Below are 20,697 nucleotides of genomic sequence, written 5' to 3' on the forward strand. Positions count from 1 at the left end.
CAGGAAGGAAAACAAGGATAAGCTGCAAATGTAAACAGAACTTATTTGACAGCATCTTCATATCAACGTGAACAGAGCCAGATTAATATTGTTACATGCAAACACAAACACCCATAGAGCTTCATGGCTTTGAGCAAACACAGGAGTGATGCTGTTGCTCTAATATTTTGTTGGCAGCAATTGAATACCCATTAAATGATGTTTTGAAAATGAATCAATTTATAATTATCCTTGCACAGATAAATAGCACAAAATCAAGGCCCATTGAGAGCAAAGACAGAAGATTTCTTGTGACTCATCGTTTCTGAATTTAAATAGTCAGGAAACTTTGAAAGTAATCAACCTGAAAGTGAAGAACAAATGAACAAACACTTGTGGATTCAGCACAACCCTTGCTCCCTGGTGCCCTCATTGCCCAAGATTTGTGGCCCTTAAATTCCCAGTCCCAGTGGCCCCTCTTCTTTCCTCCAGAACTTACATGAAGTTGCTGCACATATTTAAACCTAGAGGGCCTAAAAAGGTTTAACATTTTGGAAAAAGGGGACAAAGGTCATTCTAGCATTTGGTGCAGATGGGGATGTTATTTCACATTCCTATTTTGTAGTGCTCACAATAAAGCAAAGACTTAACTCCCCATTTCCTCCCGCACTCATAGTTCTCATTTTATTTATAAAGCTGCTAATTAAGGGTGTAATGGTTGGCAGTGTTCTCTGGGAAACATTTTCAGGGCTGAGAATACGGAGTCTTTGAAATAAAACCCACCAATTTGAAGCCTTTTTATGGTAAAAAAGTGGGGTTTAATTTATAATACCACCACTATACACACTTACACCACAGCTATTTATGTTCATGTTTTGCTACTAACTTGGCTTATTTACTCCTGGAACAGGCAGCAGAAGTGTCATATGTGGGTGTAGGAAGTTGACTGTGCCCTCATGGGTTGGGATGTGTGGAGGAGAAGAGGACAGAATACCAAAGTAACCTCAAAACCAGCTGGGAATAGTTCCAAGATGGTTTCCAGAGGGTTTCCCACCACTGGGGATGGGCTGGTCCTTGACATCCACTCAGGCACCCCCTTGCTGCCTCCCCAGCAGCTCAGGAGAGGAGAATCCAATGTTCTTGAGGGAAAAGAGGGAGACCAGGCACCCACTTCCTGGGTAGCCTCTGTCCCGCACTACCAGGCAGGACAGAGGCCATGGGGAACACTGATTTAACATCCTGCCAGCAGAAAATACACAGGGATGGGGACGGAGGGACACAAAGCAGCACTGCCCCAGTCCCAGCCCTCTAGCCCAGGCTCAGTATCACTCCTTAACTCCCAACTCCTCCTCACCGTTTTCTCCTCGCTGCCACATGGCATTTTCCCCTCTCTTAACCCACTTTTCCCCTCTCTTAACCCGAATTTCCTGAGGCACCGTGTGGCTGGCTAAGGGCTGGGATGTGCCCAGTGCTGGAGCTGGTGGATGGATCCCTCTGCCCACAGCTGCTCCCACCTGTCCTCACAGAGACTCCTCAGGCCCTGCCTGGGCACTGACACCCTGGAACTCAAAATAAGAGAGTTTAACCAGTTATTCCTTTTTAAACAATGGTGCCATTAGTGAAAAGAGCCAGGCACTGTGCTGGCTGGTCATGGGGTGGCATGTGATGGAAATCTCCCAGGTTTCAGATGTCCAAATGAAGTCCTGGTGCTCCCAGACGGATCTGAGGGGAGCAGCTCTGGAGACATCGGACGTGTAAAATGCCATACCGGTTTCAGTTGGAAGAGACATTAAAGATCATCTAATCTCCATCCATTCCATGGGCAGGAACACTTTCCACTATCCCAGGCTGCTCCAAGTTCCAGTGTCCAACCTGGCCTTGGACACTTCCAGGGATCCAGGGGCAGCCACAGCTGCTCTGGCCACCCTGTGCCAGGGCCTGCCCACCCTCCCAGGGAACAATTCCTTCCTATATCCCATCCATCCCTGCCCTCTGGAAGTGGGAAGCCATTCCCTGTGTCCTGTCCCTCCATCCCTTGTCTCAGGTCCCTCTCCAGCTCTCCTGGAGCTCCTTTAGGCACTGGAAAGGGCTCTGAGGTGTCCCTGGAACCTTCTCTTCTCCAGGTGAGCACCCCCAGCTCTCCCAGCCTGGCTCCAGAGCAGAGGAGCTCCAGCCCCTCCATGGCCTTCTCTGGACTCATTCCAATAGATTTCTTGAGTTGGGAATCCCAGAGCTGACACTGTACTGCAGATGATGTCCCATATAAAAAAATAAAAAAAATTAAAATAATTACTTATTTTTAACACCATTAAATATTGTAAAAATGCTGTCACTTCCAAGCAGCCCAGGAGATGACGGACACCCTGAAGCTGCTGTCACAGCTCTCACCAGCCCATTCTGACAGTGCAGATAAATAGTGGCTAGCATAAAAAGGCTCCAGCACCGAAAACCACATTATTAAATTATAACAAAGGAGGCAGTTGCAAAAATGACAGATCAGTAAACACCAGAACTCCAATTCCATGCTCTAACAGTAAAAGTCAAAGCTAAAGTCTTGCATTTGATGTATTACACCCAGAATAACTGACTGCAGATGTGCAGACCTTCAGGACATGCACATTTCCATTTTATCTAAGTTTTCTTTCATACAACACAAATGACACTAGAAAAGAACACTGGGGAAAAAAAATTCTCTCCACTCCTTCATGACAGAGCTCCAGCAGCATTTGGAAAATGCTCTCAGGGATACACAGGATGGGACTGTTGGAGTGTCTGTGCAGGGCCAGGAGTCAGACTGGATGATCCTGATGGGTCCCTCCCAGCTCAGGATATTCCATGATTCTGTGATTTCCAGCCCACTCAAGATCTTACATTAGAGATTCCTGTAGGGTTTATAAAAATTTAGATGAGCTCTTAACTCAATACTTCAAATCCACTTCCAATCATCTGGGAGAGACCCTCAGCACTCCAAGCCTCACAAACGTTTTACACCAAGGTCTCAGCATCGTGCTGATTTTTACTGATATTTACCATTACCCAGCCACAATACATTTCCCCACAATTTGTGAGGGATTTATGAGAGACTGCTGTTGTCACAATATTGTCACAGTACAGCTGATCTGTACTGGACATGGTAAATCTGGGCATAACACAAATACAATTTGGTTAGCCTGGTTCATGCCAGATAAAGTCCCTGGATAAGTTACACGGGACCCTCAGCCAACCCCATTTGAGCTTAGTTGCCAATTATACCCAATCCTCCTATAAAAGAGGGCAGCCATATTAAACAAGAGCTGTTTGATGATCAAAGGACTCGAGTCGTGATTTGTCTCCAACCCACAACCACACGTAACATGCTGTCACTTCCTTGTTGGAACAACAAGGAGGAACTCAGTTCCCCTAATAAAATGCAACTTCAGCCTGGAGCAAAGGAGGCTCAGGGGAACCTTCTGGCTCTGCACAACTCCCTGACAGGAGGGGACAGCCAGGGGGGGTCGGACTCTGCTGCCAGGGAACAGGGACAGGACAAGGGGAAACGGCCTCAAGCTGTGCCAGGGGAGGCTCAGGTTGGATATTGGGAAAAATTCCTTCACTGAAAGAGTAGAATTTTGTTTCTCCATAGGAACCTTTGGTATATCGTAGGGAAAGGGCCTGAAGTTGTGCAACAAAAGGTTTAACCATGCTGAATATTTTACCTTATGCAAAACAAAATGTTAGAGATAGCAAAGAAAAAATTCTAGGAGTGTCAACGACAGCCTGAGGATAATCATCTCCATGGGAACTCAACCCAGTGGAAAAGAATCATGATGACATGAAACAAGGAAGATTCCAAAAAGAATGCCATTAAACAAATAGAGAGGAGATGGACACAATAAATCTTCTTCCACAGTCTACAGCTGTAATGCTTAAAAACTTCCTTTCACATGATTAAGAACGCTATTAGAAGTCGAGATGCAGGCAGGAATGTTCAGCTCTTCCATAAAACATTTGGAAAATAAATTTCCTTATTATTGCCTATTTACGAAGTTAAAAATGAATAATTTTTCAGAGTGGCCCCAAAGAGCAGAGCAAAGCCAGATTTACAGTTAATCATTCCAAGCTAACGCTCTTTTGATGATGTCTACCTGCAGAGATTAATTATTTCAATACCATGAGGAAAAAGATGGGAATAATTACGCCACAAGAAATGAAAATTCAGCACAAGTTCTAATTCTCAACAGCCCAAACCCAAAGTTTTGAGATGACTGAAGTTCAAGAAAGGCTCTTCTTTTGCAAAGGATTCCCATCTCTGCTATTTAAATTAAAGGAGGGAAAAAAAAAATCAAACTAAATAAACAAACTAACCCCCCAATTTTGGCTTACAAGCAGCTCTAAGGTTAAATGCATTTAATAAATACTGACTTCAACAGTGTTTTAGGGACTTCACTTCCAAACAGAATCTGCTATTAAATGCTCCTGACTTGCTCTGGACTCAGGAAAGTGAAAAATTAAGAGCAAAGAAAGTCAGTTTTATAAAACCCAGCCAATGCAAATTTGGAGCTGTATTTAGCTCAGATAAAACTGAACAGAAAAGTTGTGTTTAACACAAAACACAGACACCACCACTGGGCCTCAGCTGTACAAAATTTTACTTCCTAATCCCTGTATTAGGCTCCATAAATTTAAACCCCTTGTGGCAATGCCATAGATTTGCCTGTGGAATATTAACTGGGCTGCATAATTCTTCTGAATTTTAACTCAGCTGCAGAACTCTGGTTTAATATGGTAATAACTCAAATCTTCAAGCCAGCAATTATGGTCAAATTTAGCCCCAGGCTAATGCCAATGTCAGGAGTTTTTCCTAAATGAAAAAAATGGGATTTTTTCATATAAATAAAAATATGTCATGCAAAAACCAAGGGACTTACTCTGCAGAGGATTTCTCATTATCATAAAAAATGGTGACATCACCCTTCACTTGTTTTTACTTCCATGTGTAGATCCCTAATGCTTTGGAGAGCAGTTGAGTTGGCTAAGACACTTGGACGTGTAAAAACATCAGGAAGGAAAAAAGAAAACTGGCTCCAAAATGGTGGGGAAACAGAAAATCTGTTTTCAACTAAGACTTAAAAAAAAAAAAATCAGTATTATTTGTAACTTAATGTGAATTCCAGCACTGCCATTCCCAGTTAAGCCACCTCATACAGCAAACATGCCAGCCTCCATCAGCACGGATAAGGACAAGCCCAGCTCCATGTGACAAGTCCATACTTTTAACAGAAGAATTAAAATCCTGTCAAAAATAGTATTGCTTAATAAACAGGTAATGAAGATTTTGATTCTTAGCTGCAAAAAAAGAAGTTTTCAAACCACTCACATTAATTTCTCTGCACATTTTAATTTGGGATCACCTTTACCCAAGGGTCTTCTCTAGGTACAAGTGTGGGAATGATGGAAGGAAACACTTAAATTCCTAAGCACTGTTGGACAATAGGCAGAATATTCCACAGACACTCATTATCTTGACACATCTTGAGATGTGTCAGGGTTCTGAGGGTCCAGATGAAGATGTTTGAAGCAGTAGGGTGAGGAATTATGGCAAAAAACCAAAACATGCTGGAAAAAAGGGCTACAAAACACCTGGAGTTAGGAAGGAAGGAAAGGAGGGACCACCATATCCACGTCCATAAGCAACTGGGAAAGACAAAATTGGTTTGGAGCTGCTCCACACAGGATTTTATAGGTAACTTATTAGGGAAGCACAACTGCATTTTTTCCAGTCCTTGTGCTTTTCCTTGAGCATCTGCCAGGGGACTGGCAAAACAACCATCCCAGATTAGGAGAGCTTTTAGTCTAACCCAGGACAGAGTGATCCCAATCAAGTATAAAAATCAAGACTCCTTTTGGTATAAAACTAAACAGACAGTATTCTTCCACATCCATCTCATTCTAAGTCTTCTGGAAAATTGCAGGCTTAATTTTAAACGATGTCTTTTTCTGTGGAAATGGAAACCACGTGTGAAACCAGGATTTATGGTGCTATTTACAACTACCCTCAGCCTCTCTGATAAACTCATCTTAATATGTTGGGGACAGTTCAAATATAAAGACAACTTGACATAAAACCCACTCCATTTCTCCAAAATACAATAAAATCTACTCTTTCTTTGAGTTGTTTCATGTTCCTTATGTAAGAGAAATTTCTGTACCTTTTGGTTTACAAGCAACCTGAAAACAGAAGGGAAAATTAACCACAAACCTTTCCTCCCAGTGCATTCCTGTTGCTAAATTCACCAGAGGCAACACCAATTATGAGCAGAATAAATGAGCATTAAAACATTTAATCACTCATTAAAACCTTTGAGAGAGTCTGAGATGCTTTGTGAATTATTTTTTTGTTAATTAATTAATGAGAGCATGAACTCACTGGGTGCTGCTGAAGGGCACAGTGGTGCCATGTCAGATGTTATCCATGAAACAGAGATAAAATGAAAAGAAGAAATTAATTTAATCAGGGTGCAGCTGGTGGAAAGAGCAACAGTGCATTTTGCCCAGCAATAATTCCAATAAATGTTTGGTGTCCTCAGAACATTGCTCAGTTTCTAAACACAAATAATTGGGAATGGTGCATTTTGCACTCTTGCCTTTGGAATTCTCCCTAATTATGGAAAATCCTTGTTTTCTTAGCACAGCCATACTCCCTGTCTTTGTTTTCACTGCAAAAATGATGCAGGTTTTGGAAGTGATTTGGGCCCTGCAGCACAACCCACACAGGCACTTGAGACTCGTGTTGATGTTTACTCAGGACTAGAAATGTTCCTGCACTGGGTCTGTAGAAACAGAGATTCCATGGCCACCTGAAGGCCAATGTGAAAATGCACAGAGAAGCCCATGGAGGACTTTCCCGGTGCTCCCAGATTCCAGTGGCAGCTGGAGTGCCAAAAATGTGTCTGAAGGGAAATGCTCTATCATTTAAAGCCAGTTTGAAAAACCTTGTTTGTCCTTATCTCAGTTGCAGGTCCAATACAATGTGTGGATTTGGGGGGTGTTTTCCTCCACACTTTTGGGTTAATTAGGCCTCAACTCATCAATGTCCCACCCTTTTCCCAGGGCAGAGAGCTGTCCTGCACATGCTTGGTCATGGAGACCAGAAACAACTCAAAGACACACTGAAAAGCTGAATCTCCCAAACATAACAAAATAGGAAATTTCTTCAAATCAAGTCTATTAAATTCAAAGCAGTCATGCTCACAGACCTCCACCCCACAAACCAAACCCTACAAGGCTGCATATTTAATATAATTTATTTTTTAAATTTAACTCTACTTCTTTCAGTTTTCACCTGCACAAAACTGACACATCTTTCAATATTACACATAATTTCAGCCCACATAATTTCCATTACTTCATGTAAGTCCCTATTTCTATTCATTACTAATGCCCTGGGATGCTAACCCTGAAAACACAGAGTTTTTGTACTGCTTATTGGAAGATTTTTCAGTCCCTAACAGAATAAAAAACTTCACTGGAAAGTGTAATGAAGTTGTACCACCTCAAGAAGATTTTTTTTTTTTCCTTCAAATGACACAGTGGTTCAATCCACAGCTCTCTATTCCAAAAAAAAACATAAAATAGTAAATAGTAGAAATTAAAAGAATAAATTCCACAGACATCATTTAATACAGAGCAACAGCAGCAAACCACATCTACACTTTGCCAACCTTCAACATTATTAATAAACCATTTTAAACTGTTTTTTTACTTTCTTTTTCTTCATACATACATTTGTTTTACTTCCAGTTTTGTTGTTAATGGTGCTTTAAATTAACAGAAAATAATGCTCCATTCATGAAGACACTGCTTTAAATTTGGGTGTCTTCTGCAATATTCCAGGTTAAAAATGGGCTGATCTTTGTACTCCTTTAGGAAAAGCTGGATTAGATGCTAAAAACTGAAGCCTACCTAAGTGATGAGCTTTTCTGGAGTAGCACAAATATCAGGGATTTGAAAACAACCATATTGTTTTGGCTTTCAAAGGAGAGGCGCTGAAAGCTGGAATTTAGCAGTGACCCCACCCAAAGGAGAAGGAGGAAAACCAGGCAGGTCTGACCTCGTTGACGGCGACGTAGTAGTGCTGCTGCTGGAACTGCGGGGAGTTGTCGTTGCGGTCCCGCACCACGATCCGAACCTCGTGGTTGATGATGGTGCCGACCTTCTTGTTCACACACTGCACCTGCACCACGATGGACTGGATGGACACCGGTGGCTGCAAGGGGAAAGAGGTGGTGAGAAAGAGACCCAGAAAATGTCACCTGTTTGAGCCTTTGCTTTATTGTTATCGGAACTCATTGGATCCCAGAAGGGCCTGGGTAGGAAGGAACCTTTGAGATCATCTCATTCCATCCCCCTGCCATGGGCAGGGACACCTTCCACTATTCCAGGCTGCTCCAAGCCCCAAAGTCCAACCTGGCCTTAGACACTTCCAGGGATCCAGGGGCAGCCACAGCTGCTCTGGGCACCCTGTGCCAGGGCCTGCCCACCCTCCCAGGGAACAATTCCTTCCCAATATCCCATCCATCCCTGCCCTCTGGCACTGGGAAGCCATTCCCTGTGTCCTGTCCCTCCATCCCTTGTCCCCCAGTCCCTCTCCAGCTCTCCCTTTAGGCACTGGCAGGGGCTCTGTGGTCTCCCCAGAGCATTGTCTTCTGCAGGTGAGCAGCCCTAGCTCTCCCAGCCTGGCTCCAGAGCAGAGGGGCTCCAGCCCTTGGAGCATCTCTGCGGTGTCCTCTGGACACACCCCAAAATCATTTTTGTTTCTTTCTTGTCTTGAATTGAAAGGTCAGGTCTGAAATAAATCACATTTTCTACCACTTACATTTGCAAATAATTCAGAAACAACTTTCAGTGTGGACAATCCTGTTTTTCTCACTGCAGTGAACACAGCAATGTTCTAAAACTCCCAAATTGATGAATGAACAAAGAAATTCAGGCTGTGATGCCTTTTAGTACTCATTTGAGTAAGATCCAAGAATTTTTAGGCTGCCTTTAATACGCTGCAGTCATTACTAAGTATATCTGGACTTATTAGCCAAGCCCAAGAAGAATATAATTATGTGAAATTACAGATATTTGACAAATATTTTATATTCTGAATTTACAAAAATAAGTAAATATACTTTGGCACAATGGCACAAATTGTTTATGAAACCAGGGATGAATCATCCCAGCACACTTCAGCAGCTCCCTGCACCTTCAGTTCTGATTTATCACTGGTCATTTTTCCATACTTAAAGTTTTGTAAGAAAAGTTTGAAATTTGCTATTTATCTGTTTTTATTTGGAAAACACACATTCATTCTTGGTAATGTAATCCCAACAGGGATTTTGGTTCCTAACTCCCTATGGAGGGGTGTGGGGTGGTAAGAACAGACCCCACATTTCTTAGAGTGGTTCTCCAGCCTTGCCTTCCATTCCAGACTCTCATTTTTTGCTCTGACTTAAAATTAAACTTGAGAGGCCAAAGCTGCTCCAGCAGATGCTGGCTGGCACTTGAAGAAGTGCCAACTCTTTCCCAGAAAGTCTTCTGCCACCATGACCACTCTGCCACACTTTGTGCTTTGCATGGGAAAACAGTTTTTGAATTAAAACAAAATTAAGAACAGCTGAATTCAATTAGTGCCTTTCACCAGCAAATGGAAATGAGGAGAAATTTGCATGCTGTTTTTGGTACTTATGAATTTATCTCAAAACACATGGAGAAGACAAATTAATCAATCAAGCTAATACAAAACAAACTTCCCTGCACTCCAAGGAGAACTCCTGAGTTTTACAGCATTCTTGTCATATTTATTAAAGCACTCGGAAGTCAATTTTGCTTTCAGGTTCTGTTGCAAGGTTGCAACACTGTGAAGAAATGTCTCTATTTTTAGAGTGTTTTCTCAATGAAATTAGCCTAGATGAGAACACTCCTCTTTATTTTGTGCTTTTCATGTTTCTCTTTATAAAAATCAAACTTATCCTGACAATATTTCCTTAACACCATCAGGAACAAGCACAACAAATATGTTTTAGGCTGCCTTAAAAAAAGAATATGAACCAGCACATTCTCAGTGGAACATGTCAAGTTTTGTGAGTGAATTGTGTCAGTCACGACTCCTTCACCTCTCACAGCTCATAATTCAGTGTACACAGGGAAAGCAGGCTGCTAATAAATGCCACAGGGCACGGGGTAAGCAGCACTTCTTCCAGTCAGCAAAACAGAATCAAAATTTAATTCAACAAACGAGTCAAGTTGGTTGGATATAAAGCCTTAACATCAGTTTTTTTGGTCTTTGTTGTTGTGTTTGTCCACAATAATATTTCTTGCACATACAGTGAAGTTCCTGTGTGCTCCCAAAAAATCCTAAAATAAGGATCAGATGACCTCTGTTCACATCCATCTGGGGACAAGACAGTTGCAGGAATTATATTCTAAGCAGGACTTGTGCGTATGGTTAATTAGAAATTAATGTCTTTGTGGAGAAAACCAATCCTGAACTTACATCTCTGTCCAGCACGCGGCCAGTGCTGTTCAGGTACAAAGTCTGCTTGATGGGGTCCAGGATCACCCAGTAATCCACATTGTCCTTCAGGGAGAGCTCGATGGTGGGGTCAGGCCCTCCTGCTGTCCCTTTGATCAGCATGTTGTCAACCAGGATAGTGCCTGCAACGACATTCAACAGCCCAGGGAGGAATTTATATGGAATCCACATTCTTATGTATTTTTGCAAGCACTGCGACACTGAAAATGCTGTTTTCTACCTCGGCTTTGTGGTATTTTATGTTTTGAGTGATGTTTAAAGAGTCTGAACCTTATTATCTGTAATGAAAAACTGCCTCTGACACTGCAGCTGTATCAGACAATGCCAGAAGAAGCACTTGCAATGCACAATGATTTAAATTGACAATGAGACCCGTCACATCCAGCTATCTACTTAACAAGATGAGCTTTTTCTTCATTGAGCAATCATCTCCCAATCTCACCTCGAACAAATGAAAGCACAGAAATAACAACCAGACTCAGAATAAATTTTCTGCAGTGAGAGCGACACATCAAGGTGATGATGGGGAGAAAAAAGCACAGTTACATAAAGCTCTCCAGGAAAAAATAGAGTTTGTACCTGGAGTTGCTCTGCAATAGAAACTGAATTGCAGCACAAGGATGTGAAGACTACAGCTACGACACAAAGGTGGCACTGAGGAGAAGCAGACAGCTCTCAATGTGCATCTTTTCATGGAATCACAGGATCCCAGAATGGTTTGGGAAGGGATCCTAAAGATACAAAATTCCACTCTATGCCATGGGCAGGAACACTTTCCACTATACCAGGCTGCTCCAAGTTCCAGTGTCCAACCTGGCCTTGGATACTTCCAGGGATCCAGGGGCAGCCACAGCTTCTCTGGACACCCTGCAACAGGTTGTCACCACCTTCAAAGTGAAGAATTCCTTCCATATATGTAACCTAAATTTTCCTTCTGTCAGTCTGAACCAATTCCTCATTGTTCTGGCACTCCAGTTCCTGATGATTTGTCCCAATCTAGTTTCCTGTATCCCTTCAGGCCCTGGAAGGAGCTGTGAGGTCTCCACACACCCTTCCCTTCTCCAGGCTGAGCAGCCCCAGCTCTCCCAGCCTGGCTCCAGAGGGAAGGTGCTCCAGTCCCCTCAGCATCTTCATGACCTCCTCTGGACCTGCTCCAAGAGTTCCATGTCCCTCCTATGCAGAACAGTGCACAGAATTCCAGGTGGGCTCTCTCGAGAGACGATCTTGTCCCATCCTGCCAGTTAAGCCTTCCTTTTAGCAATCAGCTCAACGCTCCCACAATGTACACAATCTCCTGTGGAAAACGCTCCCAACTCACTTCCCAAATGTCAAGCATTACAAACCATCCTGAGTCTTGGCCTCCGGTGCCTTGGATTTGTATGCACAGCATTTATAACCACTGCTCTGAAATTTCATTTTTCTGCAAAATTAACACTTCCCAGTTTGCTTCACACCAAAATATTAAAAGGAATTATTTTTGGGGAAGTTCACCAGCAGTTACAAAGAAAATCTGTGAATGTCAGTAGCTGCAGAACACTTAAATTAGGTTAAAATATTTATCATGTAACCTCCAGTTATTAAGGGCCCAGATAATTTATTCTAAAGGGTAGCATGAAGTTTCTTTACACCTTTACTTTATAAAAGTGACTCTGTATAAAAATATTCATCCAAGAGTAATGGCCCCAAGAGGGGCTGATGCTTTTTTGCTATAACTGTAAAATAATCACTGATCTTAACCCCCGCAAGCTGGCTTGCAGTCCTATGGGGGAAAACACCACAGTAAGGTCTTTTCACTCATTTATTTTGAAACTACTTTTTTTTGTTACACAATAGAGATGACAGGAAGAAAATTGCCAAATAGTTGGGAATAAAACTGCCAAACTTTGCACTAAAGAATGGTTTAAAGTTCAAGGAGCAACAACTTTTTAGCCACATGAGAAACACCATTTTTACCCAGGTGTTCTATGGCTCTTGGCACAATTTCCTGTTCAATAACATCTGTACAGTTCTACTCTGCTCCAGTAGCTTGGCCTGGCACCTTCTGGGGGACAAGCACTGCTTTTAACATAAAGAGGATTTCACCAGGAAAACCCAGCTCATTTCCAACCCTGTGACACTGCCAAGTGTTGATGTCTACTCAACAAGTCCTGTCAAATCTGTAAAATCCACCACTTGGTGCATTGCCCTAGTTAGTGTGCCTCAATGATGATGCAAAGAAGGGCTGGTAATCCAAATTCACTTATAAAAATATCTCAGCAATTTAAAATCTGTGATGATGAATTTCATAATCTGTAGTCAACCACCATGACTTCACTGACCTCACTGCTTTGATTCTGCATCTCGTTGGACTCTGCTCTGCTTCACTCTCAGCTTGGTTTCACAAAGCACTTTTGTTTGCTTTGGTTTGATCCAGGGATTCCTTTCTTCTTAAAAATGGGTTGTATTTTCCTCAGATATACATGTGGCATCCATATGGTCTCTCTGAGAGACAGCAGTTTGAAAATCAGCCTTTTCATAGCCATCCTTAAAGTCTTATTTTTCTAGTTTATGAAGTCTCTTGATATTTCAGAGGTCCTTCCTTTTCCCCCTTAGATATCTAGAAATTTTTCCTTACATCCTGCCTAAAATGCCAAGGAGGTAACCTCCTAATGATCAATTTGATGCGCTGCATCACCAGTTTTTCCATAAATGGCAGCACTAAAGCAAACCAGTCTGGAGTGATTTGTAACTCATTGATACATGGCTTAACAGAAAATCTGCTTTGCAATTTTTTTTTCACACAAGCGAAAACTCAATCACAGAATCCCAGGATCACTGAAGCTGGAAAATCCCTCCCATCCCATGGAGTCCAAGCTGTGCCTGATCCCCACCTTGTCCCCAGCCCAGAGCACTGAGTGCCACGTCCAGCCCTTCCCTGGACACCTCCAGACATGGGGACTCCAAACCTCCCTGGGCAGCCCCTGCCAAGGCCTGAGCTCCCTTGCCATGGAGAAATTCCTCCTGGTGTCCAACCTGAGCCTCCCCTGGCACAGCTTGAGGCCATTTCCCCTTGTCCTGTCCCTGTTCCCTGGCAGCAGAGCCCGACCCCCCCTGGCTGTCCCCTCCTGTCAGGGAGTTGTGCAGAGCCAGAAGGTTCCCCTGAGCCTCCTTTGCTCCAGGCTGAGCCCCTTTCCCAGCTCCCTCAGCTGCTCCTGGGGCTCCAGCCCCTTCCCCAGCTCCGTTCCCTTCCCTGGACACGCTCCAGCCCCTCCAGGGCTCTCTGGGCTCTCAGAGCCCAGAACTGGACCCAGCCCTCGAGGCCCCTCAACAAGGCCAGTCCAGGGGATGGGCTCTGCTCTGGGTCTGCCCTTCTGTCCTTTGTGCAGAAGCCACTGGAAAGGATGAAAGGATACCCAGGACTATCATTAGGGATATTTTTCCTGGCTAATTAAAAAAAAAAAAATACTGACTGGAAATTTTTATTGCTGTCCTGAGGTGACTTTATGATACTGGTATCCCCAATCGTCTGGTTTATGTTATATATTAAGTTCTGCACCTTTAAGACTGGCTCTGAGAGCGAAGTGGGGAAAGAAGCAGCGCACATTTTGTGTTGAAAGAAAACATCACTCCCACACATCCCGCTCCTGGACTGTGGTGTCTGCAGCACGGACAGACAGCAGGACAGAGCTTCTCTTTGGCTTTTACTTAGTTTTAGCTAGCTGAGGCAGAGGAGTTCCCTGGACCCTTTTTCCCCCTTTTTCCTGGATCTGTGCAAACCTGCTCTGGACTGAACACCCAGACAAACCCCGGGAGCTCACGCCTGTGGCCCACCGGGGCCTGGGCCTCAGCACTTTCCAGCACCAGAGGGACTGATAAAACCTGAGCAAGCCGAGCTACACCACATGAAAAGGACTTTTCTTCCTGGATTTGCTATCCCGTCGAATAGTGAGAGGTTTTATTGTTTAATATTATTCAATTTCTGTTAAATAAACAGCTTTTTCCACTTCTCACCAAGGAAATTTTTTTCCCAGACCAGTTGGGGGGAGGGGTCATTTGAATTTTGTTTTCCTGGGGGAACCCCATTTGGAGTTTTCTCCCAAATTTGCTCTAAACTAGGACAATTGCCCATCACCACAAGCAGATTTTAAGAACAGCTTTCCATCTTCCATGGGGACCACACAATCTGACTGCTTTTCCACCTGCCCTGAAGCCTGATTGATGACTGAGGCACCTTCTGGAACAACCATACAGATTTCCAAGGGATTAGTACAGGATAAGCTTCAAGGAATCAAAGTCAAGGAATCTCTTGGCTAAAAAAGCAACAAAACCAGCCAGAATCCAACAGGCTGGACAAGAGAAGAAAGATGTTTGTGAAAGATATTGTCAGAGGGAACATAATTTTTCTGAGCTTGTTGCAATTATTCAAAAATGGCTGCAAAACAGGACAACAAAATGAAAAACTATAAAGCGTTGTAAGTATTTCAACAATTGCTTCACACCAGATTACTTCCCTGAGAGGAATCCAGGAGCTGAAAACATTCATTAGGCTGAAATAAAAGGGGAAGTTTTGATTTCACAGCTCACTGTCTGGTGAACGTTTGGTGGGAAGGGCATTGGACTCGTGACAAAAACCACAAAATGTGGGATCTGCTCGTTATGCTCTGCTGAAGACAGGAGCCTGGTAGTGCTCAATGAGGAGTCACCTCCTGAATGATTTTGACATATCCTGGGATTATTTTAGTTGAATGTATTGGCAGAGACCTTTTTTTAAGTGTAAGGGAATTATGACTGTCAGGGAATAAACCTTATTGAATCATGAAGTGGTTTGGGTTGGAAGGGACCAATGTAGTTTAAAAGTCTCCAAACATCAGACAAGGCTTTTCTCTGCATTTAGATCTATTTTTGCGACACAGAAATGTACTTATGGGATTGGGCTGTGGCCTGCAAAGTCTTCAGATGTCCAGCAATACTCTGCATTCCAAGTGGAAAAGCAAAATGAATCTGCAGGAGATGACAGAACTGAGGTTCCCCCTCCAAGGGATCGTTTTCTACATTTCAATCTTCAAAAACTTCTTCTACTGGAAATATTTTCTATTTCCTTAACATTTCCAAACTCCTTTGAATGCGTTCTAACACTGAATGATACAGAAGGTAAACACCCCTCTCTCCAAAACCTGTTTACACTCAATTGCTACTCAAAATCTAAGCTCTGTGAAACATAATTTACAAAGGATTGCTTTTAGGATGAAAATACTACATCCTGCTTCATAATTAAAATAAAAGTATCTATTGCATATGCAAATACATGCCCAAGGTCTACCCAAAGACCCACCTAACCTGGTGTCCTGGGTGCTCAGGACAGATCCAGATTGGAAATTGAATTCCAGCTCCCTTTTCCACAAGCTTGTTGGCTCCAGAATAACCTTGATCATGCTCTTACTGGCTTTGCAGGTGAGGAAAAAAAAGATGTTTGAGGCTCTTGCAAACCATACGGGCTCTTCTTAAAGAGGTTTTAAAAGCTCACACACTGAGAAGGCAGAGACATTAACCCTGCTCATCAGCCCAGCAGGCTGGTGATAAGGCCTTACAGACCTCTTGTTATAACAAGGTGCAACAGGTGACAAAAACTAAATGGATAAAAATTGATCAGTTGGAAGATGCTCAATATCGGTATCGATTGGTTGAGTCCCTTGGCAACCCCACAGGTAAAACATCCCCTCAAATAAAACTTGGAGAAAGGGTTTTTCTTTTGGTTTTTAGTTTAGCCAATGGGACCAGAAACAGATTAATAAGGCTGACATAAGATTGTCCGTTACCTACACAAAAATTGCTGGTTCTTGGTAAAAAAAATCCCCAGGTTGGTGCTCTCATACCAGACACAAAAACGGCCATGAACAAAACTGGTACTTTATAAAGCATCCCATACACAATGAAAAGGCTCTCAATTAAAAAAAAAAAATAAAAAAAATAAAAAAATCAATACACAGGCTAAAATCTCTGGGAGCATTTGAAGAAGAAAATACGCTTCTTTGTACCAGACAGCAGAGAAGTAATAAAAATGCACATCTCACAGTCAGTGGTGAGATAAAACCTCTCCACGCTGTTCCAGCCTTCCCTTTGTTTCTTGCTTCCCTTCCCAGAAGACTTTGGCAACAGCCGCTCTTGAAGGTGATTTAGAATTTTTAGGACATAACAACAACAAGGTTCTGTATAAACAGGCTCAACACAACCACTCTGAGTCAGTCTTTCCAGAGAGGGAGTTTCAGGAATTATGGAAACTTCATCCAGTGTCACAGCCTTTGGTCAAGAGAGCTTGACCACCCAGAGGAGGCTGGGGCACTGACCAGACTGCCAGAGCTTCAGAAGCATTTGGACAACACTTCAGGTGGCATTGTTAGGGTGTCCTGGGCAGTGCCAAGTGTGGGACTGGATGATCCTTGTTGGGAGTCTTCCAAATCAGGAGATTCCATGAGTCTATAAGCACACTAGCACCAGGAAGCTTCCTGTGATTTTTCCCTCTACATAGACAAACTCCTTTTTGAGAAATAAAAAACCAGCATCATCCCTGAAAGATCCTAGGGAATGATCACAGGGAATGATCCCAGGAATCATCCCTGCATTTCGTCAAGGTCAGACAATGAGGGAAAACGCTTTCAGAATGACTCAAGTCCAAGCGAAGAAGAAAAATGCTGTTGTGCAGCAAAGCCAGGAACAAACCCAGGTTTTTGTCCTCACCTGAAAGTAATGCAAATGAACACCCAAACTGGCCAGAGACTGGAAAGGGCTCAGGGTTGGTAGCACTGGATTCAGGCATTGGCATAAGATCCAAACATCTAGCTCCTCATGAAAATCCAGGAACAACTATGAAACTCTAAAAAAAGGGGACCTTCAGCACTGGATGTCTTCAGATACCAGACAAAAACTCCTGAGGAAAACATCTTGCATCCAGCTGAATGGACTGATGAGTCCTTATTCTATGGTACCAATATTTTGAGACAGAGCAGAAACCTCAGCAAGTTTTACTTCCATCCACATGGAATCATTAAGGTTGGCAAAGGCCCCTGAGATCATCAAATCCAACCTTCAACCAATATATTATGGAACACTGGAGAAGGAAACACTCAAGAGATGAGGGAGAACCAGTACAGGGAAACCTTGGAGCATAACAGACCTTGGAATCATGAAACTTTACACAATCCTACTTTATGGGATGACATTCCCAAAGCAAGGGATGGTTCTTGTCACAGCACCCAGTTCTACCACCACTTTTCACCCTGAGAATTTTCCCACTTCTGAGAGTAAGTTCCTTACACCTTGCCCTGATGAAAACTCTGGAGTTTATTTTGGTATTTTGGTGAAAAAATATGTATATTAACAAAGTTTGTGAATATTCCTAGGCAGGGCTGAGCTCCTGGGAACACAAATCCTCTAATTATGTACACTGATTATGGAACTTGGTACCTGCAACCAGAATGATTTGCACTTAAAAGGAGCCACGGTCTCAGGGATATCCAAGATTTCTCATTTAAATATATTATCACAAACCCAATCTCAGTTCTATTTCAGACCTGGTTTATTTTATTGAGACTATGTTAATAAATGTTGTATTTGTTCTTTGTCTGCTAAATAGGTCCCAAGCCAAAGCAAACCCAATTTTATTCAGTTTATTTTTGTTCATCTAACTAAAATCTGCTCAACACAAAAGCCCAAGCACTTTCCTTTAAATGTACCTTGGCTAACTTTGGGATTTCTTTTCCTAAACTTTTCCTCAAATACATGGGTTGAATGCACTGAAACCATTGCTCCACTGAGTCCCAATGGGGCAGATTCAAACCAGAAACTGCAGCCCCCAGAACCTGCAAAATGTACAATGACCAGTCCTTACATGGGACATAAATTCACACCCAGAGGTCAAAAACAACAGCTCCCAAAAATACTGCTGCTGAAAACTGGGATGAAATCAGTGCCCACTGCAGAGATTTATTCTGGAGGCAACTGCAGACTGTGTGATATCACTGGTGTTTGCAGTCCTTCCATTCCCTCCTGAGATCCCTGATGGATAATTTTCTGATAGCACTGTTTTTAAGTCCCTGGGAATATTCCCTGTCAGGTTTGACAAATGTGTAGCAACACAAACTGGTTTTCATCAGACAGAGATCTGCCTCATTTGGTATGTTAGTGTTTGTTGGGAAGACAAGGGCAGGATCTTGGTGCCTACACACCCCAAAAATAGGGAGCAGCCCAAGCTGACACCAGTATTGGTGTCACCTCCAACCACCTCAAATGCCAAATGTGACTCAAAAATCCCTGAGGGTGAGCCCATGGCTTCTGAGCTCTGCAACAAGGTGACCAGGGAAGGGCTACAGGCTTGTAGGGCTCTCCTGCCAAATGAGAGAACCTGCAAGTCCCCAAAACTCGGTGTAGGGAGAAAGAGAAAGTTGGAGCAATGAAGCTTTCTTGGTTCTTTTCCTACAGATAAGCCCAGGATTTTGGAAGAGGGTTGTGAGACCAAGGGCATTTGGTGCCTCTTCCTTGATTGTCCTCTATGCACAAGATCCCCATGAATTGGAGACCCTGGTTGTTCCAGTTCATTCACATTTTCCTGTGGGCACCATATTTCCATTCCCATTCAACAGAAAATGGACAAATACATAGTTTTCATTCTGATTCTAGAAAAATGACATCTTTTGAAATACAGTTTTATGCCACTGAGGAGATGCCAAGCTTTGCTGGGTTTGCATCTCAGAAGAGGAACCCATCTTTCAGAATTAACCTTAAATTCATCCCTGGGAGTGAGGAATGGGGGTGGGACTGGTCTCTCAATACAAGATTGATAACGAGGAGGCAGGAAATATGAGTGGGGCATGGCCTTGGCCAGGGAAATTCTGATGGAAATTTTTATCCAGATGAATGTTTCTGCACAAAACCTAAAGAGATGAAGATCCATCACACTTCCCTCTCACCCCACATATCCAGGTTACTGCTTTTGGAGGTCCTGGGCACAGTTTGGGGCTGTGTCAGGTCTCAAATAAATACTTAAAACTGTTTTTGTAAATCCTGTTTGCTTGCCAGTTCCTTGAGCCACTTCCCAAGCCAATCAACAATGAGGTTTATTTGCTCTCTGGTTAGATAAGTGTGTTTTACACTTTAAACACACAAGGACTCTTAAATAATGAATCAGATTGAGACGATTTTTGGGAGCACCGTGATCAGCAGTGGTTTCTAAAGGTGTGAATTAAATGACTTGAATGTTTTCACCTTAATTTGGAGCCATCCTGGGGTCTGTTTGCAAACCATTCAGAGAGGAGCAGCAGGAGCCTGCACTGCTCTGCTCTAACCCTGAATTATTAAAATTAGCAGAGCTTGTCTAAACATTGCTCATGGTTGTGCATAATTGTTTTTAATATTTCCTTGACATCTTCTGTGCACTACATGCAGCCTTTTCTTCTTTTAAAGGAGGCAAAAGAAGGACAATTTACTGATGTTTTTTTCCATCATCTTTATCTGCTCACACTGGTTTTCCTGCAGGAAAGTATCCCTGGAGAAAAAAAAAGAAGAGCATTGCCAGCAGGCCTGGATTTTCTTGGTGCACCCCAAAGGCAGGGCCACTAAAACTTATTTTCCAAACTTGTGCCCCAGTGTGTTTAGTCTGAGGTTGGATCCAGTCTCCCAGTTGTTTCCAGATGTTGGAAAGGTGCTGACAGTGTAACCTGAGGCTCTGGAAAAGGGAATGAAAAGGGGAATGAGGGGGAAATGTAGGAATGGACCCCCATTGAACACAGAATCCTGGAATCACAGAATGGCCTGGGCTGGAAAGGAACATATTTAAAGTTCTTCTTCTATTACTCCTTCCACTATCCCAGGTGCTCCAAGCTTCATCCAACCTGGCCATGGAGGCTTCCAGGGATCCAGGGGCAACCACAGCTTCTCTGGGCACCCTGTGCCAGGGCCTGCCCACCCTCCCAGGGAACAATTCCTTCCCAATATCCCATCTATCCCTGCCCTCTGGCAGCGGGATTCCATTCCCTCTCCTTCTTGCACTCCAGCCTCTTGGAAATAGTCTCTTTCCATGTTTTTTGTTGGCTTCTTCAGGCCCTGGAAGCCCACAACTGGGTCACCCCAAAACTTCTCTCCAGGCTGAACAATCCCAGCTGTCCCAGCCTTTCCTCTCAGCAGAGCTG

The 20,697-nt window shown here is 43.1% G+C and overlaps 1 protein-coding gene across 2 annotated transcripts in view; it reads right to left on the reverse strand.

The window, feature by feature from the left end:
- PCDH15 (protocadherin related 15) overlaps nt 1–20,697 on the reverse strand; it is a 324,226-nt gene that overhangs the window by 191,456 nt on the left and 112,073 nt on the right. For both annotated transcript variants that reach the window (XM_058841858.1, XM_058841859.1), the window contains exons 4-5: nt 10,499–10,659; nt 8,069–8,224 (exon numbers count right to left, since the gene is read on the reverse strand). In XM_058841858.1, the coding sequence (XP_058697841.1) occupies nt 8,069–8,224; nt 10,499–10,659 (317 nt within the window). The remainder of the gene's footprint in view (nt 1–8,068; nt 8,225–10,498; nt 10,660–20,697) is intronic.

Source organism: Poecile atricapillus, chromosome 6 (genome assembly GCF_030490865.1).
Source record: "Poecile atricapillus isolate bPoeAtr1 chromosome 6, bPoeAtr1.hap1, whole genome shotgun sequence".
Lineage (NCBI taxonomy): Eukaryota > Metazoa > Chordata > Aves > Passeriformes > Paridae > Poecile > Poecile atricapillus.